The sequence below is a fragment of the Stylophora pistillata genome, chromosome 1, assembly GCF_964205215.1.
Source record: "Stylophora pistillata chromosome 1, jaStyPist1.2, whole genome shotgun sequence".
In the NCBI taxonomy this organism is placed as follows: Eukaryota; Metazoa; Cnidaria; class Anthozoa; order Scleractinia; family Pocilloporidae; genus Stylophora; species Stylophora pistillata.
Genome location: NC_142519.1, coordinates 3,720,001 through 3,744,585, shown reverse-complemented (window position 1 = coordinate 3,744,585; position 24,585 = coordinate 3,720,001). Strand labels below are relative to the sequence as shown.

Below are 24,585 nucleotides of genomic sequence, written 5' to 3'. Positions count from 1 at the left end.
GATGATAAATCAAACAACAAACATATGAAATACATATATATGAACTGCGGTTAAAACCTTTAAATATTTGTTAAATTAAGAATACCCGCCAGTCTTTGAAACTCGAAGATTCCACTGTCAATAAATTGCGATTAAGACGACGGCAGCGATGGCGGTTAACTTCAGAGTGTTTATGAGTTTGTTATTCTAAAAGCGAAATGTTTCATGACCTCACCAGTTTCTATCCACCATATGCGTTCTTCCAGCGAGATTAAACAGTCATTGTTCTATATTTTCCAAATAGTTTATCGATAGCAAGGAAATCGAATTTTTCTCTTGGAAATAGGCCACTGGCTTACCTTATTTCTGATCTTTTTTCTTTTTCGGTATGTGAATGTCGGTAACTAAATATGACATTTCGAATTCGGTCGGCGAACATGAAAGACTTCAGTCAGTAGTTGTATTAATAAGATATGTCATGAAAATATGTATTATTCCTCCTCGAGACAAATTATTTTGAGAAAGGTCCTGTCTTAAAATTTAACGTCAATGATTAGTCATTAAACTAAAATTCATCCCAATGCAAGCGATCAAATCTACCCTAATGATAAGTCGGAGGAGAATAGAATAGGCGCAGCATATTTAAGTTCGTGCTCAAATTCACACTCCTGGCGGACTTCGTTTGACATAACTAGTAATGAGATCGACCTTCCTGTTTACGAATGAAGTAATTTGGGAACCTTGAATTTGAATTAACACATTTTGCATCATGTGTATATTTCGTAGAACTAGTTTACATTTAGCTTGTAATAAAGTATACAGATCCATGGATTGCCTTAAATTTTAGCTCCACTTAAGATTCTGTTCATTGTAGATTTAAGGAACGATTACGAATAAACAGCGAAAATTCAAGACGTCTTAATGTTGTGTTGAAGGAATAAAATGGCCACCAACACATGTCACCAAAAGTCGTATAACAGACGATCTCACCAGTTGCTGTCTCTAAACAATTGCACAATTATGCATCACATACTAGTATCAAATCCAACACTGTAAGGTACTGTATCAAACGATTTTGTTTAATCTGTTCCCCCAAATCCTTTTGAAAAGTTAACTTTTTTACCTTCGCTGATCACAAAACCACGATCGAAATAAACTTTCTTCTCATTTTTTTTTCCTTTATTTATTTAGACGTTACTTTATTTGGCTGAAAAATTACAAAAGAAATCGTCTTTTGAAAACGAAATTGTGTGAAAAATGCATAAACTTGCCTTACGGTTTCACTGCGAGACTTGGTAACGTACCACTCATTGGAAGGTAGTGGAATTAATCATTGGTTGCCATACAAAACGAGGTCCACTATAAAATTATGCACACGTTACTGAGTCAAAAATAAACCGTCGCACGAAACCACATTTTTTATTGATAGCAAATGACTCAGCATACAGATGTTGTATGTGGAAAATGACAGTTGGAGTGAAAAGCTCCTAGTGAGCCAACAGTTTAACAAGATCAAAGATTATGTTCTCAGCGCCTGTTTGTCATCAAATTGTAAAATGCTCCTAATGTCCAATTTGTAAATTAGTGTCTGGTGGACTAGAAAAAAGAGACAGGAAGATGCACGTGTACGCCGAGGAACGATTTGTGCGGGGGAAAGTTCTCTACGCGTAGGATGATCGTAAACAACAAGGCCAGCTGTGTTTCTCTCAATATCTTATTCAATATCAAGGATAAAAAAAACAGTCCTTTTTTACTTGTTATTGAGTTCAAAGCCCACTCACGTCCCTCTGTCTATCGCCTTTGTGACAGACAAGTCCTCTAGAATTTACAAGATTGAGGCCTTTTTGGTTTGAAGACGATACCTCTCACGCAGTCTAAGAGAAAACACAGAATTTGAAAGAAAAACAATCTTTTTTTCAGTGTACATTTGGGCATTACATATATTATGAGGCAAAAAAAAGTGAAAAAAACGGCACTAATTAAAAATAATTCATAACAGTTGGGACCACTACAGATGTAAACGACGGTCGCTCCGATATATTTATATTTTTACCTTACTGAATTGACATAATTTTTCAGATCACCCTCTTATTATCAGCCTTACCCTGCTGGGAGAGGCGTTTATTTGTTCACCTCCCCTACGGTCCACGTAAAAATAAAGTCCTCTGCGCTCGGCCTGTTAAATCTTTTTCGAGCATGCGCGGCCTGTTGCTTAGAAACAAATTAGTTCCCGATAGCACTCGCCATAACCGTGATTGTGGGCTCACATTTGGTCTTGCTATATTGCTAAATAGGATGTGTGCGCATAAAAACATGTTTAAAACAGTTTCTGACCGGTTTTCCAAATTAGACTATCCACAAACTTGGATAATTCCCAGGCGCATGCTCGAAGAAGATTTAACAGGCCGAGCGCAAAGGACTTTATTTTTACGTGGACCGTAGGGGAAGTTAACAAATAAACGCCTCTGCCAGCAGGGTATATCAGCTTTGAATGTTTTTAAGCTTGAACTCTGCGGAGAATGAATCTGCGGGGATTCACTGCTGCGTGCCACATGAACTATTCTTAGCCGGGAAAAAAAAAATCAGCTTTGTATAGGGGGTGTTTCATCTTTCAAGCGTTTAAACGCTTACTTATGTCAATGTTTAGAAATAAACACTCATCCACAGGTAACTAAACAACCTAATTACCTTTGCTGAACACTGTCTGATAAATTTTCGACCTATCGTCCAGGAAAAAGATTTTCTATATTATTTCTTCTCTCAAAATTTGGCGGGAAACAATTTTGCCGAATGTCATTTTCGTGTAACTTTCGACGTCGGCCTTAGCGATTTAGAGATACCAATTTAAAGTTTGCTTTATTTCATTAAAGATACAACAGGCTATTCATACAATAATTTTCTTTAAAAGTAAACCACGTACGTTTGACAAACAGCACTGCGTAAATGGCACACTGAATTTGGCTCACACTCGTTATCAATTCAAGTTATCAATTCAATTATCAAGTGCTAATATTAAGTGTGAGATTGAAAAGATAGCGAATGAATAAAGGCTGAAAGTTTCTAAAGAAACTGTGGTGCTGCGTCGATGGGGGTAACAAGGTAATTTGGTAATATCAACTAAGTTGAAATTGTAAATTGGCCACCGTGACGAGTAAAAAAGCTGACGTTTCGAGCGTTAGGCCTTCGTCAGAGCGAAGGGCTCTGACGAAGGCCTAACGCTCGAAACGTCAGCTTTTTTATTCGTTACCGTGGCCAAATTTACAATTTCAACTTAGTTGATATTACCAAATTACATTAAAAAGATGGTGTTCAGCACAAGAAAGATTTTTAAACGTCAATCAGTTCCTTGCATCGTGAGTAGAAGGTGTGAAAAAAACTATAGCAATTTTTTTTCACTTAACGTTCTTTCATATAGGTTCAACAAAAGTTGGCCCAAAATCAAGCTATTTTATGCCCGTGGAGGGCCCTGATTATAGAAAAGACTTTATCTTGAAATAAAAAACCCACCAACTAATGAAAATACCACCATTGATAATCTTTTCAGGTACCTTTGGTATGGTAAAAGGATCGAGGTGAAACGCCAGCCTCGAACCTTTGCTCCTGCCCGGTTTTCTCTGACTACTTACTTACTTACTTCAGCCCATCGCTCCTCCTGGAGCATAGGCCGCCGACAACAGTCCGCCAAAGTGCTCTGTCCTGAGCTGTTCCTGCAAGTTGTCTCCAGGTCTTTCTCATGTTCTTGATGTTGGCGTCGAGGTCACGGCGCCAGGTGTTTCTTGGCCTTCCTCTCTTTCGTTTCCCTTGGGGATTCCACTTCAGCGCCTGCCTTGTGATGTTGTTAGCTGGCTTCCTCAGGGTGTGCCTGATCCATCCCCATCTTCTGCACCAGATCTCCTCGTCAGCTGGCAGCTAGTTGGCATGCTGCCACAGGTCTGCATTGCTGATGATGTCGGACCAGCGTATCTGGAAGATCCTTCTCAGGCAGCTGTTGATGAAGGTATTCACTTTCCTAATGGTGGTCTCCGCCATGGCCGGTTCCAAGCTCAGATGAGAAAGGAGGAGGGTTGGGCGTGGGGCAACCCCACCCCGTAAAAATCTTGCATCCTACAGAAACGCCAATAACGGTTTTCTATGACAATGACACGTTAAACCATTAAAATCCTCGATGGGGCCTAATCATTATGCAGACTATGAGATATTTTATGTTTTTCGAATAGCAGACAAATTAGTCTTTCTTTGCTCTCCCGTGAAGGGTTTTCAATGCCAGCAAGTAATTGAGTTAAGTGCCGCAAGCATATGGTGGATCAGTTACACCTCGTTCATTCATGCGCATATCACACCCAACGCGCGCGCTCACTGGTCCGAAATTGTGTGAACAAAAATGAAGACAGCGCATGGAAACGAATGGCTTAATTCACTTTCCCTACAAAAAATTCTTTGATTTCATCGAGGTAGTTTATAACTTGTAAGTTATTGTTTGGTAGCCATTTGGTGACGTAAAAATGGAAGTAGATTTGAAAAGTTGTTTGCGTCAAAATACACATATCTACAATTGACTCTTCAAAATATTACAAAATGTCAGAGTTTACGCTTTTGAGTAACATCGCCCAACCTGACTTCCTCCGCCCGTCCATGAGTTACACCCATCGACCATCAGAAACATTTTGTTCTTTTATTAGCCGTAACCTTGTAATTACTCTATATTTCGGGTCTTTATCCAGAAACATCACCCGTCCGCTTTTCTAATACAAAGAAAAAAAACGACTTATACAAAACTTATATCAGGGAATAACAGAAGTTTGTTTTCTCTCCTCACCAATTTCTTAACGCCTTTTTCTTGTCTTAAACATTTTCATTTTTTTTTTTCACACTCGACCCATTTCTGCTTATCAACTAATAACCGCCGTTTCCGAGTTTCATCCACCCTTCCTGAAACGTATGTGGCCTGTAGAGGCCCTTAGAATGGCATTCCTTTTGTTTCCATTTTCTTTATGTTGTTGTTGTTATGTAAAGAACTGATGTATACGTTGTAGTTCAATTTTATCCTGGGTTCAAATTTTATTTTCCTTTGTTTCAAACTCATTATCAACATTAACATGACCGAGAACAAAGGAAAATAAAATTTGAACCAAGTATAAAATTGAACTACAACATGTACGCGTGTTATCAGTTGTTTATTTTCCCGATCTGTCTCCTCAAGGGTTCTTGAATATAAAGCTCATTTCCGTTGTCTTATTTCGCTATTATTCTCTTTTTACTTTCTTAGCTGTTAGGTATGAGCGTCAGCTTAATAACATCCCTTGCATTTAATTATAATTCTCAATAGTCCAGTTGGGAGTTATTTGGAATCGCCGCTGACTCTAATTATCGCAGTCACGCGAAAACATGGAATTGAGGCTCATCCTGAGTCGTCTTATTGTTTACACGTTTGTCATGGCAGAAGACCGCGAAAATTCAAATAAAGTGATATGATCAAATGTTTTTTTTTTTTTTTTTCATGCCTTAGCTTCATTTACGTGTTGATATAATTATCATTACTTGAGAAAGTTGTTGAGAGTAATATATTTGTTACGATCTTACATGCTGAAGATTATTTCTCCCTTTTGTCGAGTGTCACACACTTCTCTCGCAAGTGGGTGTGTTTTATCGCTTCTGGATCTCTGTAGCTCTGATTTGAAGTTAAGGTTTCATTTGCAAGTCATGATCTTTCAAAAATTCCATCTTTAATTTAACAAATAAAGAAGTATTGACTGTGCCCTCTTCTGTTGTAATGCACGCAGGAAGCGCCTTGAGCGCGAAAGAACTGTAGATTTCCTGCGAGCGAAGAAAATTATAAAGGAGGAGCTGCTCAAAAGGTAGGATAGATGCGTGCTTAGATTTCTCTTAGCAAAGCCAATCCACGCTAAGTCAGTCTATTTACGAGATAGCAACTTTTTTTTCTTAACCAATTCAGCGTCGAAAGTAAGACAGGGTGGACCGTCTATTCTTTACTGTGATTTGCACTACCTATTGTGAAGAAAACGTGCCAAACCTTCTCTTACAAGGAAACAAATTAAATCTAAACTTTTTGAGCGTGGTCGGCACCTGAATCTCGGAAACTGTAAAGATTACAGAAACTTTTTAAGACTTTCAAGGAATTCTTTTATGTAGTACAGCACAGAGTGATTAGTTAGTTTTACTATAGTTTCTATTCTGTTAATCCTACTTTTAGTTTTAATTGCATATTGCGTAATTTGTGAATAACTTGATTTGATTTATTTTAATTGTAATTGATGAATTTCAACAGGGAAGAGTCACCTAGTGGATCTGTTAATAAACTATTATTATTATTATTATCATTATTATTACTATTATCATTATTATTATTACATTTTACGTTAGGCCTTACACGTTTATGCACGTATTTGAGATATCGCGATTTTCTTCCTATTACTAATCAAATAAAATAAGGCTTTTCCTTTAGCATCAGGGCGTCATCAAGCCTCTCCACCGTTTTCCTCTGTAATATTTGTATATGTCCTCTGAAATAAATCATTGGAATTAAGAGTCAGCCATTGATAATTCCGCCACAAAAAAATGAATAAGGAAACAAAAAATGGCTTTACTTGAATTAAACAAAAGTAATGAATGAAGTTAGGAACAAACACAAGAAAGAACAGACACTCTTACGGATGTCGACCAGTTGACAGACGGAAGGACAGACAAGCAAGTGGATGGATGACTATGTTTAAGAAAAGATAAGCGTATTCATGGCGGGAGTTGGAAATAAAAGGTTTACCAGAAAGACCGACAAGGTGACAGAGGAGTTCATGAAAGGGTGTATTGAATCATCGATTAAAAAAATATTGAAGGAGGAAAAAGAGGACAGATAAGGTTTAAGAAAGGCGATACTGAGGAGAAGAAATGGAGATCTTGTAAATACAAACATTAATTACCTTCACTTCTCGCAAAGAATTCTTCAGCTGTTGGGCGATCTGTGAAAAGGCTGGTCTCATCATAGGATTTTCTTTCCAACAAGAACTCATCAGCTCATATCTAAAAATTCAATGCAGTACGAGTTAACGTTTTCTTGAAGCTGACACTATCAGCATCTAGATTTACCGTGTCAAACGTGGAAAGGGGTACAAAGGGGGATAACCATGATCATTGGAAAGATCACTGATTTGCCGAGTGTGACATTTGATTTGATATGCAAATCGTTTTTAAATCATGACGACTCATTTCATACATCGTTTCGATTTTCAACGAGAAGAAGTGAATGTCAGAGGATCTTACAAGACTTGCCTCGAAGAGTAAAACGCTTTTCAATTATTTTTAAAGTAAGGCAAGTTAAATTTTCATTATTTGAAGCCCTCTACAAGATTATAAATCGTTCAATTCACTTTCTATCGCCACTATACAAGAATTTGAAGCTTACAGTTCTTCCGAGCACTGATCGGGACGAGGCATCCGGTATCCTGTAGCCAGTCGACTCACTAAGGCAATTGGTGATGAGATATTAGGGTATGGCAACTCACCTGTTTGGTAGAAAAAAGATCATCATGATATAAATAATTCAGTTCTAGAGACAAGGATCTTTATATGGCTCATTTACAGATAAAAAATTAAGCGCAGCTCGGGGACAAAAAAGATGTAGGACGAATAAAATGTTCAGTAGCCGTATGGCGGGCCTCTGATCTTCTTTAACTGTCGTCTGACTGGCAATACGCATTTTTCTGAATGAAGATGCTTGTGCCTGTATAGTTAGCTTAACAAAGGAGCCTTCCTAACTTTGGGCTGCACTATGGATTGGAATCTCATGACGAGAACATGACTGCTAGTTTATAGAGTGTCGCACATAATATCACTCGACACTTACCGTAAGTGGCAATTTCCCATAAGACAATACCAAATGACCACCTGTAAATATGCATAAATGCCTTAATAACTTAAATGAGTTAGGAAAAGAAGCTGATGACCTTCTGGTAAGGAGAATTAGCACTGACTTGATTAAAGATGAAGTCACGTCGTATTCTTTGAGTATTTAATGAATATTTGCATCGCTTAAGACTTCGTTGTGTCTTTCCTGTCGGATCTCACCTCTGATATAAATTTCAATCAACTAATATGAGCATAAGATTGTCCATTTGAAAGAGGAAATTACTAAAGTCATGCTAAGTTTTCATGGTGTGTCCATAAATGCAAATAGATAAACATACACCATTCAAGCACATGGAGACGAGCAAACAACGTAAAATGAAGCCCTGATGTCACCATGGTAATGCTCCAGGGAAAATAGCAGAGCGGCAGGCAAATGACGTTTTTGGAAATCCTTTGTGCTAAGCAATACCTCCGGCTCTAAGTCAAGAGACAGCTCTCTCACAGTATTAAAATACAAATTGAACTTACACATCACTCATGGATGTAAAATGCTGATCTCGCAGAGATTCTAAAGACGACCATCTCCACGGAACCTTGCCCTGTTGAAAAGACAGATTCATGTGAGCAAGGTCCTGTTTGTTGTAGAGTCAATACCCTTTGAGACTGGGAAGAGGCTGACTCATGAAAAAGAAGGATGAATCGAGTGCGTGCATGCGATTTCTTTTTCAACGTTAAGATATATAACATTTTCTAATTATTGTTGATCACCAGTAAAATCCAAGGGGGTAGTTATCTTGGCCGCTTTTATTGTTATCATCATCATTGTTGTTGTCTTTATTATCAGTACAAACATTAACCATTAAGTAAACACGATACACCGTTCGTTGGGAGGGAATTAATTCAGTGTGTTCGATTATACTATGGAAGAGCATCAATTAAAATGCATTTTAGTTTGTTGATTTTTTTGTTTAGTCGTTGAAACTGATTGCAAAGCGTACTTACGTTGGAGGTCATCGTGTATATACCAGCATCGGATATGTCTCTGGCCAATCCAAAGTCTCCAACTTTAGCAACCAAGTTGCCATCTACTAAAATATTCCTCGCTGCCAGATCGCGATGGACGAACTGTGAGAGAAGACAATTTATAAATCTTTAGCTTAGCAGACACTCACGAATGATTGAGTGGTGGCTTATACCAAAGAGCAAAAGATCCCCAATGTGTCCTTCACAACCTCGAGCTTCCAGCGTTATATTTTGAGCTGTTTATAATCTATATAGAGAGTGGTCATCTGTCATGGAAGGTAAACAAAGTTACCTCAACATTTCTACACATTGTCAGTGGGTCTTACCTTTCTCTCCTCTAAGTGCTGCATTCCCGCGGCAATCTGAAATGCAATTGTAACCAGCTGCCGGTCATTAAGCTTACAGCAGACGTTATGATACTTGTTGTTTTCCCCTGGAGCCCTCTTGGCCTTCAAAAGATTTTCCAGACTGCCACCATGAATCAACTCAGTGACTACAAGAAGGTTTCCTAGTGAAAGAAGAGCAAACACCGGCAGAAAAGTTAACAAGAGAAAGTATTTGGACATTATTTGCTCCTGAAGTTGATCGAAAGATGATTTCGTCGGTAAAAATAAGTTAAGTTGGTGCCAAAAAAACCAAGAAACAAATTCCATATGAATCCTCCAGCATTAGACCTAGCATCAAATGGTTTTCGATCAAGAGGCACAGATTTTTTTTGCATAACACGCACTAAGTCTAAGAATTTTTCTCTAATCATAACATCAGCACATGCACTGTTCGAACTGATCTTACAGTCGGATGAAACGTTACCTTATTGGTAATCCTGCTTATCTCTAAGACGTTACATCGTCGAAAACTGACTTACCTCCCTCTATCCGCATACCAATCAAAGTGACAATATTAGGATGTTTCCCAGCCTGCCTCAAGGTCCTTATCTCATTATGCAGGGTTTCTTTGGTAATGGCACTAGGGTCTACATTGAGATAGAAAAATAAGCAAGGGGACTTCTCAAATTGCTTGGCTATGGTAAAAAAAATGGTGTATGGAAAAAAGTGGCGAGGCGACAGAGAACGTTCAGAGGAGACAGAAGCAGACTTTATGGGTGTTTTCCCGCAAAGGGAAAAATGACGAAAAAGTGAGATGGTGCATATCTTCCAGAAAGAAAAATCAATTCAGCGGTATACCACTATACTTCGGAATTAATAATGTCACATTTTGACGTCGCGTACGTACTTTTTAGCTTCTTAACAGCTACATCTGTCATGTTTCCGTCTTTTCCACCATAGCGACCTTTGTAGACGATCCCAAATTCGCCTTCTCCGAGTATTTCATCGAATACTTCAAGATTTTCCAAGTTTTCGCATCCTTCTTCGGTCTCTTGAGACGATATCTTTCGCTGTTCGTCGACACCCAGGTCAACACATTTATCAGCTGTGAAAATGTCAGTGCCAACAATCTTCTCACACGAATCTAATCTCACTTGACTTGTTTCTACTATATCTTGCACTGCATCATCCTGCTCTCTTCCGTCTGGAAGCCCTCTTTCCCCTACTGCGTCCCCCATTAACAGATGCCTTTCTTCGGGGTTTTTGATGGTTTGGTTATTGGGCGACCAGTCGTTTTCAAGGTCTTGTATCCCGTTTGGCAAGTGCTTGTCTTTTTCTAAATACACCTTTGTCGCACGTCTTGTGCCCTGTCATTTAATTGAAGGCAAAAGGCAAGTACCATATACATCTTTCATTACGATGACGGGAAAATTTGACAATTGCAAGGTATGTAAGTAAGAAATATGGCCCTTTTTCGGATTGACCTGCTCTATAAACTTAGTGAAAATGGGGCGAGCAAGCCCCTGAATTCTTCTAAAGAAGTTGTTTATAAGACGAAAGTGAAAGAAAGGATAATTTGGAGGAGAAGAGAAGAGGTGGGGACAGAAATGGGCGGTTTCCTTAGCCTTACTCTAAGACTCAGCCGAACTAACGACAGTCATTATACGCAATCTTGCTTATGCTGGCATACGAAGGAATGTTAGGATTGACCAGCCATGAAAGGTACGTTTTTCGCGTGTCATCCATCTTGTTACTATGTAAGGCGAGATGCAGAGTCTAGAAAAACTTTGCAAATTTTAATTATTGTTATTATCACTATTATTATTAATAATAATATTATTATTATTATTATTATCATTATTGTTATTATTATCATTATTATCATTATCATGATTATTATGGCTACTTGCCAAATGCTAGGAAATGTCGCATCGTTGTGAAGCCTGAGAAGGAAGAGTCAGCCAAAGACGTGTTTGAGGCAACAGCTATCAATATTACAGGCGAAACCATAAACATTTTGGCGTAGTGATTGGCTCACAGGAATACCAAAAAGAGTATGTCGATGAAAAGGTATCAGAATGGGTCAGCGAAATAGCCCAACTCGCGGAATTTGCTGCAACCGAACTACAAGCCTGTTACTCGGCTTATATGTTCGGCCTTAAACACAGATGGACTTACTTTCTTCGGACTATTCCCGACTCCCAGGATCTCATAGAACCTTTGGAAAGTGCTATAAGCCATGTCCTCATACCTGCAATAACTGGGCGCAAGTGTAATCAACTGGAGAGAGACGTGTTGTCCTTACCCGCTCGCTTGGGTGGCCTTGGCCTTGGAAATCCGCTAATAGAAGCACCGCGGGAGTACAAGACATCCGCTGCAACAACTGCACCGCTCGTCGAACAAATTAAAGCCCAACAACATCACTTACCAAAAGACTCGGCAGTAAAGTCATCAAAACAGACTTCCCAGCATAAGAGGGACAAAGACGTCAAAGAAAGAGTGAAGAGTGTTTATGAGAGGGCACCACTTAAGACCATTTATTTTATTTATTAATTAATTTATTTATTTATTTAATCTTTATTTATACACGATCAATTCATCAGCCTATAAAATTCCTTTTAACAACCAAGCGAGCACTAGATCTGGCTACCGAAAAGGGCTCATCGGTATGGTTAACCGTCCTTCCCTTACAAGAACAAGGATATGATCTCAACAAAAGAGAATTACGAGACGCCATTCAATTGCGATACGACTGGCAATTCGAAGATATTCCTTCCAAATGTGCTTGTGGGGACGTGTACACAGTGGACCATGCAATGGTCTGCAAAAAGGGTGGCTTTATTATACAGCGCCACAGCGAACTTAGAGACTTAGAAGCTGAGCTTTAGGGAATTGTCTGCAAAGATGTGGAAATCGTACCCCAACTCCAAGACACGACAGGAGAGCAATTAAGAGGATATGTGGCCAAGAATCGAACATTTTCAAAATATGGTGGCCACAGCCAAAACATCGATTCGGCTCATATTCTTAAGTTTGGTAGGACTTATGGTGAAACAAAGCACTGCATACTTCGTTTGGCTGAATATCGATTTATTTTCGAGAAAATCGACAAAAGCTGAATTTCGCCCAAATGCCGCTTTTGAAGCTCAAAATTTCAGACGAATCTCGGAGCATCGCGCCACAAATTGAAAACACTTGGACCGATAAAAACTACCAAATCTTGAAAAACAACATCCATACATGATTTGACAGCAATTTGAGCAATTCTTGAGCATTTATTTACACAATCTAATTGTATTTATCCGACCTTCTTCTAACAAGATCAAAAATAGGTCAAAAGTAACCTGTTATTTAACTATGTGCTATACAAAATAATCGACTGAAAATCTGGCTTTTGGCAGGCGAAGTGTGGTTCTTTTTTATCTCCGAAGGAATTCTTGGGGAAATGATTCAGTGCGATTGAATCAGATTTTAAAGTTGGATGAAATGAGCGGATTTGACGATGCCGTCAGTTATTCGAAAATGTAGACATTCATACGCAAACTCGATTGTTTAGCGTTTTACATCCAATCTACAACTTATTTATTATAATATCATCTTATCTCAGGGTTTCCCTCTTTCCATTTCGTTGAAAACGTAAGAGATCTTTGTTTAAATATAAGTCTTTGACTAAACCGCGAACCAAATGTTGGCGAAATGTTGCTAGTTCAGAAACATGTTTCTCGTGTGCGGAAAAACGCTAATTGTTAAAATTAGGGCCCACGGAAATCGACAACTCCACAAAAATACAACTTCGGACTGTGAAGCACGTGGCTACAGGAACTAAGGTCGAGTGTTACATAAAAGAAAAAGGAGCAAACAATTATTTAACTCCGATCCTTATTAAGTTCATATTTATATTTTGTAAATTATTTTTTAGGTTGATAAAGCTCATTTTAGGACAAAAAGAAGGACAGATGAACCTAGTTCGGTGATTAAAACCTCTGCTTGCTACAATACTACTATATTTTACTGTTGATAAGTTCTCAACTTTCCTGCACTCTTACTAAATTTTCTTCTGTTGACGGTATGTAATATTTAAAATGAGTTACAGTTAAACCTACCAAATGAAATTCAGAGGGGTGCTTTTATCGTTAATCGCTGAAACCACACTGAGTATCTATAGAAAACACTTGATGCTTACTTTGTGTAAGAAGGAACCGGTCGAGATGACAATTGCCTCAAGTAGAGGTAAGGACTTTAAATAATTTACAAGTATTTTTTAAGACGCTAAAAAAGTGAATCGTATTTGTGTCCTTTTCCTTACTATTTTAATCTCTATTAATTGTTTGATTAATTACAGAAATTACCTTGAAACTGGTATTTTCGTTTCCTAATAAGATGAATTAAAGAGAAAAGATGTGAACTCTGCAACAGCATTGCGTGTCGTTCTCCTCATAAGGATATCTGCTGCTCGTTCAAAACTATAGTAAGAGTACACTGTGACTTCGACAGACCATCCAGAAAACGGGAAACAGTAATTATACCTCTTCTTGCGTGTTCGAGGCGGATTGAGAGCAATTCCGCAAGTCTCAGTTTTTCCGGGCCAGTAGACGAAGTTGACCTAGTTGTTAGCCGAGCAGCAGTGTTCTCTCCTCCTGCTGACATACATCCCATGACAATTTGTTCCTCGCTTAGTGCAAAGCTTGGTTCAGGGGTGAACGAGAGGCTCTAGATCGAGGCGCAGAGTTCCTTCTGATATATCAAGCCATGCTCAATAATATATCGCCATATGATGCATTTATTTGGCTTTGGACTTCTATAAGAAGTAGTCATTCACTTCTTAAATTCATTAACTAGGAAGGAAAGATTTAAAGAGATAGGCACAACATGGGTTTGTTTACTTTCTTTTTTCTGGTTAAATCTAGGTGTCAATCTTTTCCTGATGGGCGTGAATATTCTGGTCTGACCAGATAACTGGCTTATGTTAAATTTTTCATTACGCATCAGCCACGCTCTGTTATATTTCCCCATATAATGCATTGATGGCTTTGAGCCCGACCATATTTGAAGGGGATAGATCACTACTTGGCTACCTTCTTGGGCAAGAATACTAAATAACTAACTGGTTGAGTTGATTGTTCAAAGCCACTGTTTCCAAAATGCAAATATTTTATGTAAGTATACCAACTCGCACTCGAGTCTGCTGTGTCAGCTGGTGCAATGATTACTCGAAGCGTTTCTTGAGTTCCGAGATACGCAAAAATGGTTTTATTTCCAGATGTGAGCTTTTTTGGGACGGCTGCCGGGAAAAAGTGGTTGTGAAAAATGTGAAAATGTGAAAAATGTGAGCTCTTTTTTTTTTTTTTCCTAAAATGAGCTTTATCCCCCGAAGTACCATAAAAAATTCAATTATGATGCTTTAAATTATGATCGGAGTTAGATAACTGTTTGCTCCTGTTTCGTATATGTAACACACAACCTTAATTCCTGTAGCCACGTGTTTCATATTCCAATGTTTTAATTTTGCGTTTAATTTCAGTGGACCTCATTTTGAATTAATTAACGTTATTCTGCACGCGAGAAACATGTTTCTGAACTAGCAACACTCCGCTTACATTTGGTTCACGGTTCGGTTGGAGACATATTTTAAACAAAGATCTCTTACGCGATGTATTTCAACGAAATGGAAACAGAGAAACCGCGAGATACGCTTTGTAAACAATCATTATCAGGATGTGTTGACTATCCTACCAAGTTCGATTGCCATTGAGGGAGCAATGCAACAATTTTAGGACTGCAATCCTCTTTTGTGATACAGCAATATGGACGGTAAGATGATATTATGTTAAATAAGCTGCAAATTTGATGTAAAATGCGAAACAATTGAGTTTGTGTGTGAATGTGAACATTTTCGAACAACTGACGGCATCGTCAAATCAGCTCATTTCATCCAACTTTAAAATTTGATTAAATCGCACTGAATCATTTCCCCAAAAAATCCTTTGAAGATCGAAGAGAACCACATTTTGCCTTCCAAAAGCCAGATTTTCAGTCGATTTTTTTTGTATAGCACATAGTGAAATAACGGGTTACTTTTGACCTATTTTTAATCTTTTTAGAAGAAGGCCGGTTAAATTCAATTAGATTTTATAACATAACCAAAATAAAGCGCGCGCTGCGATTGGTCAATTTAGCGTCCCCCATTTGCCCATGGGTGTACGCTGCTGACGTGAGCAAATGGAAAGACTATTTTTCCGCGCGCCCTTGTTTTCTCTGGTCGCGTAAGATTTGTTAAATAAAAGGGAACTCTAGCTACAATGTTATGTTATAAAACAAATGGTAAACACCACAGCGTACACCATTGAGTTATGGATGCACTTGGGAGGTTTGCTAAGCACTCACGAAGCTAGAGTCGCTCTCGGTTATCGCCTCGAGCGACTCTTACGCTTCTTTCGTGCTTAGCAACCTCCCGCGTGCATCCATAACTCAATAGTGTACGCTGTGGTGTTTACCATTTGTTAAGTGTAAATAAGCCATCAAGAATTGCTCAAATTGCTGTCAGATTATGTATTGATGTTGTTTTTCAAGATTTGGTAGTTTTTATCGGTCCAAGTGTTTTCAATTTGTGGCGGGACGCTCCGAGATTTGTCTGAAATTTTGAGCTTCAAAAGCGGCATTTGGTCGAAATTCAGTTATTATTGATTTTCTCGAAAATAAATCGATATTCAGCCAAACGAAGTATGCAATGCTTTGTTTCACCATAAGGCCTACCTAACTTGAGAATATGAGCCGAATCGATTTTTTGGCTGTTGCCACCAAATGTTTGGCCGTTGGCAACATTCCCTCTTAAACAGTGGTTCCAACATGGCGCAAGATGCAAGGCTAGACATTCATGTTCGTGGTTTCTGGAAACACAATCGATCTGCATTTTTCGATATTCGAGCTTGTCACCCAAATGCTGAATCGTACAGAAATCTGGAATCGCAGCAGATTTACCGCATGCATGAGAATGAGAATAAACGTTCCTACTCAAGACGTGTTCGAGACATCGATCATGGTTCTTTAACGTCTCTTTGTGTTTACTTCGACTGGTGGAATGGGCCAAGAACGTTTGAGATATCACCGTCGCCTTGCAGAACTCATTGCAGAAAAGAAAGGAGAACACTATTCAAAGACAATTTCCTGGATCAGGGCAAAACCTTCGCTTGCATCATTGAGATCCGCCCTAATCTGCCTAAGAGGATTCAGAACAATTAGAAGGCCCAAATTGGATTTTACTAATGTAGACCTAGATATTCAAAGCTCAGAGGCTGCCATTTGTTGATTTTTTTTTTTTTTAGATAATTTGTTAGTCGACATTTTCATGTATTTTTCGATTTTTAAGGATTTTATCTTAATATGTTGGTAAATATTTTGATGATTAGAGTGAATTATCGTTATCATAGTGCATAACCTCTAGTTTTTCTTACATTTTTATTAGACATTTTATCACATTTTTTTCGATTTTCGAGAATTTTATCATAATTTTTGTTATAATTTTTTGTGATTATGGTGAATAAAGGATTATTTTTTTTAAAACAAAATTGTTATTATTATTATGAAATCGTTCTCTTTCAATACGGACGGAGATGTCGCGTAACGTATTATTTACCTTTTTATCACGATTTCTACGCCGAATCCACACAAACCCAATGACTACACAAATAAGTGCAGCCACCACCAAAGTGCAGGAGACAGCGATTGTAGTAGTTTGAGATGCTGAATTTTTTTGCTTTTCATTCATGGAGGCTGCGGGAGTGAGTGTTGTAAAGGTTTGAGATGTTGAATTTTCATCCTCAGAGGCTGCGAAAGTAAGTGTTATTATAGATGAATTATGAAAAAAAATATATATATATATTTATTTGGAGTCTTGAGTCATAGATTTCAAGCGGGGGGACAATAACAGTAATGATAATGATTACAAAAACACAAATCATAATAATATTAATGGCAATAATGGTAATTATGACAATACTAAATGTAAAAAGTCAGAATTATGAATTGACGAAGAATAAAAAAAAAAATACGAAGACGACGTAGAAGAATGGGAAAGAAACGCAAAGGATAAAAAGGCATTTTATTCCCAACCATCGCAATTTTGATCCAAAAGTCAATCCTTGCAGTGACTGTCGTTAAGATCTTTATCTATTCCTTTTCATTCCAAAAATATCTCACCTTTGCTTAATACAGCTTCTTCTGTTCCCGCTCCGATGCTGTTATTGGCAATACACTGATATTTGCCATAATCTTCCATCTTTACTCCCGTTATGAAAAGTTGGTTGCGATTCGCTCCGCTGTCTTGAATAACACTTGCTCTGGGGTTAGACTGTAAAAGATATGAAGCATTTTTTTTAATCCAATGGATTTTAGGCCTCGGGAAGCCCTTAGCAGTGCAGCTAAAGGTAGCATTGGAACCGATCGAGACACTTTGCTTCTCTGGACCTTCAACGATCTCAGGTGAAAAGGCACCTGCAAATTGATATAAAAATGATTTATTTGGATGCATGTGACGTTATGAGTTGTCTAATTTGCGGCAATTCTTTAAGATGTCGGGGCTAAGCCTCGTTTGACATCCGTAAGAACCGACTCAAAGAGGACTACACTTCAAGAGGAATTTGATGACGAGATGACTGAGGAGGTGCAGGAGCGCGACACCCACCTTTGCATTATAAACTTAGGATGTCTGTTATTTTGTAGAGGTATGGTAAGGTTGCTTACCTTGGATCGTTATTTCAAATGATGTCCTTGTGCAGTGTTTTCTGTAACCATTGCCAGCTTGGCAAGTGTAGCGGCCAAATTTGTCAATTGCCAAATTTTTAAGCTCCACTGGGCAGCTTAATTTAAGTTTATGAGCATGTATGTTTGAGGGCTGCCGGCATTTTGCTCCAACTTCTCTACCCTGTGGATCGTACCACTCGATATAATCGACCCATCTATCCAGATATGTTGAGTCTTCCTTTCTGGGCTGCGCTGTACAAGTCAGGTTTATGTTGGCACCAATCGGTAAACTGCTGTTTTCTGAACTTGAAAAGATGTCGACGACGGGTCTAGCTGTGTTAGAGAGATTGATAATAAATATTATAACATGACCAAAGTAAAGCGCGCGCTCTGATTGGTCAATTTAGCGTCCCCCATTTGCCCATGGGTGTACGCTGCTGACGTGAGCAAATGCAAAGACTATTTTTCCGCGCGCGACTGTTTTTTCTGGTCGTGTAAGATTTGTAAAATAAAAGGGAACTCTTTAGCTACAATGTATCTATGTTATGTTATAAAACAAATGGCAAACACCGCAGCGTACACTATTGAGTTATGGATGCACTTGGGAGGTTTGCTAAGCACTCAAGAACCTAGAGTCGCTCTCGGCTATCGCCTCGAGCGACTCTTACGCTTCTTTCGTGCTTAGCAACCTCCCGCGTGCACCATAACTCAATATGTACGCTGTGGTGTTTACCATTTGTTAAATATTAAAATCCGATGATACGTTTTTCTCTTTCTCTAGCTTATCTAACGAAGATAAAAGTTAGAAATAAATCTATCTTATAGGTATGCTATATATGTATATATGTGTTTATAACATAACCAAAGTAAAGCGCGCGCTCTGATTGGTCAATTTAGCGTCCCCCATTTGCCCATGGGTGTACGCTGCTGACGTGAGCAAATGCAAAGACTATTTTTACGCGCGCGCTTGTTTTTTCTGGTCGCGTAAGATTTGTTAAATAAAAGGGAACTCTTTAGCTACAATGTATCAATGTTATGTTATAAAACAAATGGTAAACAACACAGCGTATCACTATTGAGTTACACTATTGCGTTATCGCTCTCGGCTATCGAGGCGATAGCCGAGAGCGACTCTAGCTTCTTGAGTGCTTAGCAAACCTCCCAAGTGCATCCATAACTCAATAGTGTACGCTGTGTTGTTTACCATTTGTTAAGTGTGTGTGTGCGTGTACTATATAGATATATACATGTAAACGTCGCAATTTGAAAACATATATTATGAAAATGTACTTTTTCTTTTCTCATCAAAAAGGTGATGCACGATGCTTGTATGTTTCACATCAAAGGAACAATACCTCTTTGTTATTTTGGTAGCAGCTATTTTTTTTTCCTTTTTAAAATTATCCCTTTAATTTGTGGAGGCAAAAACGGGTAATTTGTTGCTTTCTGGACTTGAAAAGATGTCCACAACGGGTCTTACTGGGCTAGAGAAATTGATAATAAATGATAATAATAGCAAAATTAATAATACACAATCTTTTTCTAGCCTATCTAACGGTGCGAAAGATTAATCTATCTTATAATGTAAAGTGAGCGTAGTTCATGTACTCTTGACAGCGTTCTAATGAAGCTTTTTATTGTTTATTTCTAATTTGAATTGTCCACTTGAAGAAGGCCGAAGCCCTAAACGTTGTGTACAAACGCTGAATAATTTGAGTCTTTATCTTCTTCTTTTCTTCTCTACACTTGCGAAACAATTTGAAGAAGATACCTGCATCCTCTGCATTCTGGGAACTGTTTCTATGGCAGCCATTTTACACTTCCTGTATATACATATTCATGCATATAAATACAAGAAAAATCTACGCATATACGTGTTCTTTGACCAGGACGTTTAACTACTTACTTTTTATGTTGGGATCGCACGTTTCACCTCTGACAAATGGAAGATTCCACAAAGCGCCGTTAAGAGTCAATAGTACTAAACATGCTAAAGCTCCTCGAGGCCAAAAGTAATCCATCATCATGACAAGTTGACAAACTTTTTGCGTGGATGTTTGGAATGACCTGTAAATGTGATTGTTTATTTAGAATACGTTCCTTTCTTACAAGAAGGTAGTATAGGCAATAAGTCAAATTAGGGTATTATTAAGCTGCTGTATCTAAATTTACACACTCAGGCAGTTACGAAAGGAAAAATGGAAAAGTGAGTCACAAATTTGGCGATTTTGCGCAAAATTCCTGCTAAAAGGTAAATATTTTCATTAAAAATGTTCTCTTTGAATGAATGAATGAATGAATGAATGAATGAAAGGATGAATGAGAGCCTTTATTTAAAGAGGGTAGCGCTTAATAGCCAGAGGCTAATAAACTTGTGGCCCTCACAGATTACACAACTATATACAATCAGATAAATATGTAAGCTAAAATATGTAAACATTTAAAATAAGCATATAAAATAAGACAAGATTCAATTAAGAAGAGATTATTAAATAGTAAAATGATGCAAACATTGTTGTTCCTTAAAAATCTTGGCAAACATGTTCTTTTTAAAACATGCTATAGAATGTAGTTTCCTAATTTCAATAGGTATAGTATTCCACAGTCTTGTAGCCGAAACAGCGAAAGAGCGTCCTCCATCTGATTCTCTTTTGTATTTAGGACAAACAGCATTAATGCTTGAATATCTAGTGTTGCGGGAGTGCCGCTTATTATTCAAAATTAGGTGTTCATTTAGATCATTCGGCAAACGCCCATTGTTTCGCTTATGCATTATTATGCATTTATCTATCTTATGTTGCTCATAAAACGGAATCCAACCTAGCTTGTTAAACAAAGCAACTGATGGTTTCGTGCGATCGGCATAACAAATAAATCGTGCCGCACGTTTTTGCAGTCTTAAGACCCTATAAACCGACTCATTGTCGCAATTTTCCCAAACCACGTTAGCGTAAGACATAACAGGGCAAATAATGCTATTATAAAACTGAAGTCGCTGTTTAAGAGGTAAACAGGCTCGAATCTTACGCAGTATGGCGATTCTAGAGGGCATCTTTTTACCTACTTTTTCAATATGTTCATTAAATGACAATTTGCTGTCAATTTCTACTCCTACTAAAGTAGCACAATCCACATTATTGAGCTGTTTTCCGTTTACAGTAACAACTATGTCACTTCCATTCATGTCAGCCACACATCTTTTCCCAGTGATCGTGAGCACTTTAGTCTTGTCTTCATTTAATGGGAGCTTATTTGGTGAAGCCCATTATTGAATTTCAGTGACAGACTTATTTAGTGATGAACTTAAGTTGGCTAAGTTTTTCACATCCGCAAAAGCGTTCACAGTCGTATCGTCTGCGTAAAGGTCCAACTGAGCACTTGTATACAAGGGCAAATCGTTAATAAACAAAATGAAAAATAAATAACCTAGAATACTGCCCTGAGGGACTCCATGCAACATCAAAGCTTCGCTTGACTCACTCCCATTTACACGGACAATTTGCCTCCGATCCGACAAATAAGAGTGACACTCCAACTTGCGCAACAATAGCTTATGGTCCATCATGTCGAAAGCCTTTCGATAATCGACCAGGACCATGCCGCATGTATGATTGTTATCTAAGCCGAACAAAAGCTCGTCAACTAACTTAATTAGAGCAGTCTCGGTACTGTACATCCCACGAAACCTAGACTGTCTAGAATTCAACAAGTTATTATCCATAAGAAAAGCATATAAAGAATTGTGCATATGACGTTCGATTACTTTTGAGACCACTGGTAGCACAGAAATCGGGCGAAGTCGATAAATCCAACTGCGTATCATCAATTGGACCAGGGTTACTGGCAACATCATTGCAGAGGGCCAAAATAATGGTGAATAAGGCGACATTTAGGAGTTTTAAACCAAGTAATAACCAATGACTAGCAGGAGCTGGAACAATGGCGGATGACTTGATTCGCATTTGAACTCTAGGAAGACTTAAAAACGGCACACATAAAGCTTTTGCGACAACAAATCCTTCCAGGCATATATATCCCTAGACGCTTATCTTCCAGGTTCAATGGGTTGCGATAAATGGAGTTGAAAATTAAACTTGAAACAAGCCAAAGTGTTACCGAGCGGCCGAGGGCCGACTTACACATCGCCATGTCACTGCCCATTTCTTTCGTTTATCCCCAAACTTTTGTATTCTACCGAATACATGTGGTTATAATTTCGTCTCTCAATTACTCAGTAACTTATTAGCTTGAGCCTTTGTTTAGCTCCTTTATTGAAATCGCCAACAGTGACAAACAAAATCTAAAGCAAACAGCGACGAGGTTGTACGCAAACTTAATATAATTTTTCATAACTCTCTTTTTCGGTGGGAAGCAAATGCAACGAACTTATAAAAAAAAACAGTGAATTTTTTATGTTGTAATGACCTCCTGCAGTAAGAAAGCAAAGTTATTTCAAATAGTGCTTATCATAAAGAAAAGGGATTGTTCGGCTTAACAAGAACTTTGTATCGGGCGAGTGAAATCTTCATGTCCGTGTAAAACTACTTTTCGGGGTCGTAGACTTGGATAAGCTAGGTAGCCTACCAACGGACACTATGTACTCTTATGAAAAATGAAAAAAACGCACAATCCCACCAGTGTTAATTAGAAATAATCCAAATTTTTGTGTAGTTTAACATTTATATGTCTGAATCCTTACGTCAAGGGATGTGAATCCCTCACAACATTTTTCAATGACATCATCGTCCGCCTCCTCTCGATTCAAATAATAATAGCGACCTTAATATAAGCAAACCTCGATGGCGACGGCAACGAGGACGTGGCAAAACAAAGATCTCGTGGGTAGAACAATAGCTCAGCACGTGCGTTTTAAAACTTTATACATTTCTTAGCCATCCTTTGCAAAAAAGCAAAGTGAAATCACCAAAGTTTGCGTCGTCTGCGAACGGAAACCGCGACGGCAAAATTCCTGTCATTGCCATTTGAAACTCAGCGCTGCTACTCTACGTTATGCTGCGGTTGAGGCGTGGCGCCGTAAGAAATGATAAACACCTGCAGCCATTTTAGAAATTCTAATTAAAAGTAGACATTTAATTTTTAATCGACGTCTTCCTTGGTGTCGCCGTCCTGACTGCTTAAAGTCGGTATTGCTTATATTTAGTAGATGCTTATGTCAAACGAACTCAGTCATATTTTTCTTTAATTTTCCACCTCAAAAGGACTTCATCTGAATGAAGAGACATTTAGGTTGGGTTAATCGGCTCATAGAAAAAAAATGTCAATTGACTGGCAAAAATGTACCTGTTAACGGAGAGATATCCAGCTGCTAAACTGACCCTGAGAGTGGTCGCGTGCGTACGAACTCCCTTTTTGGAAGATGAAATTGAAACTTAATGCGTTCGACTGTCGTCGAGATGCAACTAAAAGTCGATGTTGATAATAATTCATTTGACAATAAAGTAGTGTACAACTGAACGTTTCTGGTAATCATATGTTATATCTATACATTTAAACGATTGCATTCATATTTTTAATTTATATTTTATTATAGATCCTTAAAGTTTTCGTATTGTACTTATATATATATTTTACGTATATTAGTGATCGTAAGCTAGAAGTATGGCTGTTATGTTTTTAGTCAATAAACTATCTATCTATTTATCTATCTATAGGAAATGCAAATATTGATAAAGTTTAAACATTGTTTACGTTTTAGTTTTATTAAGTATGGTCGCATCGTTTCTAAGCAGCGTTTTATTACAAGTTTGAGCTCAGACTTCAAATTTGGCTATCAGCGATTATCTAAAATCAAATTCATTTCTCGCAAAAAATAGTATGGCAGAAAAAAATGTATTTCAGATTAAATTTTAATACTTTCCTCCGAGGACATCATGCGTACAAGTCAGTTTAACATGACACGCGCGATGAGGCAAAGCGATGAGGCAAAGGAAACTGATGGGAACGCAATCGGAGTATACTCGGTAAACAAACAATTGGAAGACAAAAAAAAAGGCTTGTGGAACATGGGCTAAGAGAACTTTCACCCGTGTTGAAAACTTCCTGAACGCAAACTCCGAAAATAAATTGTTAACACAGGGAACTGGAAAGAGGAAGAGAGACCCCCTAATGAAGTACTCCGTTTTCACAAAGAAATTAAACTGTGCATTGGGAGAATTTTAGAGGGGAGCATAGTGAAAGAGCACTGAAGTATACTTCGAACTGAAAAACATTGTTATCAATAAAGGCAAATTTCCAAAGCTGGAATAAGCTGAACCACCGTATATGTTCGTGTTCTGATTATATACCTTGAGCTTCGAATGCGATGATCTTAAAACAATTTTACCTTTTTGAGTCTATAATTTGAATAAATGCAGCGTTTATTCATATTTTAGCTCTAAACTGCGGTTATTTGAGGGCGTAATTTCTTCGGGGTTGGCGATTAAACGAATAAATTCGGTATTTATATAATTTTTTTCATTTTTTTTTTCGGCTTTTATCCAAACATTCAACGAACGAATCGCCAAATATGAGGTCCAAAGAGGAATCGGCAGAATCAAGATTACGCGAGTGGGTGATTTCAGTTGCTCCGTCTGAGTTTTGACTTCTCTCTTAGGCTGCGGTTGTCAAGGCGTCATTCACCATTAGAGACAGTAGTTTT

The 24,585-nt window shown here is 38.1% G+C and overlaps 1 protein-coding gene across 1 annotated transcript in view; it reads right to left on the bottom strand.

Annotated features, from left to right (window-relative positions):
- Nucleotides 1-4,771: 4,771 nt before the first annotated feature.
- LOC148740866 (fibroblast growth factor receptor 1-like) overlaps nucleotides 4,772-24,585 on the bottom strand; it is a 21,950-nt gene continuing 2,136 nt past the window's right edge. The window contains exons 3-15 of the mRNA XM_088731542.1: nucleotides 19,834-19,994; nucleotides 17,928-18,260; nucleotides 17,385-17,678; nucleotides 16,822-17,012; nucleotides 10,096-10,555; nucleotides 9,728-9,835; nucleotides 9,189-9,370; nucleotides 8,842-8,964; nucleotides 8,368-8,438; nucleotides 7,838-7,878; nucleotides 7,397-7,496; nucleotides 6,915-7,014; nucleotides 4,772-6,500 (exon numbers count right to left, since the gene is read on the bottom strand). Coding sequence (XP_088587668.1) covers nucleotides 6,456-6,500; nucleotides 6,915-7,014; nucleotides 7,397-7,496; nucleotides 7,838-7,878; nucleotides 8,368-8,438; nucleotides 8,842-8,964; nucleotides 9,189-9,370; nucleotides 9,728-9,835; nucleotides 10,096-10,555; nucleotides 16,822-17,012; nucleotides 17,385-17,678; nucleotides 17,928-18,260; nucleotides 19,834-19,994 — 2,209 coding nt within the window. The 3' untranslated portion in view covers nucleotides 4,772-6,455. The remainder of the gene's footprint in view (nucleotides 6,501-6,914; nucleotides 7,015-7,396; nucleotides 7,497-7,837; nucleotides 7,879-8,367; nucleotides 8,439-8,841; nucleotides 8,965-9,188; nucleotides 9,371-9,727; nucleotides 9,836-10,095; nucleotides 10,556-16,821; nucleotides 17,013-17,384; nucleotides 17,679-17,927; nucleotides 18,261-19,833; nucleotides 19,995-24,585) is intronic.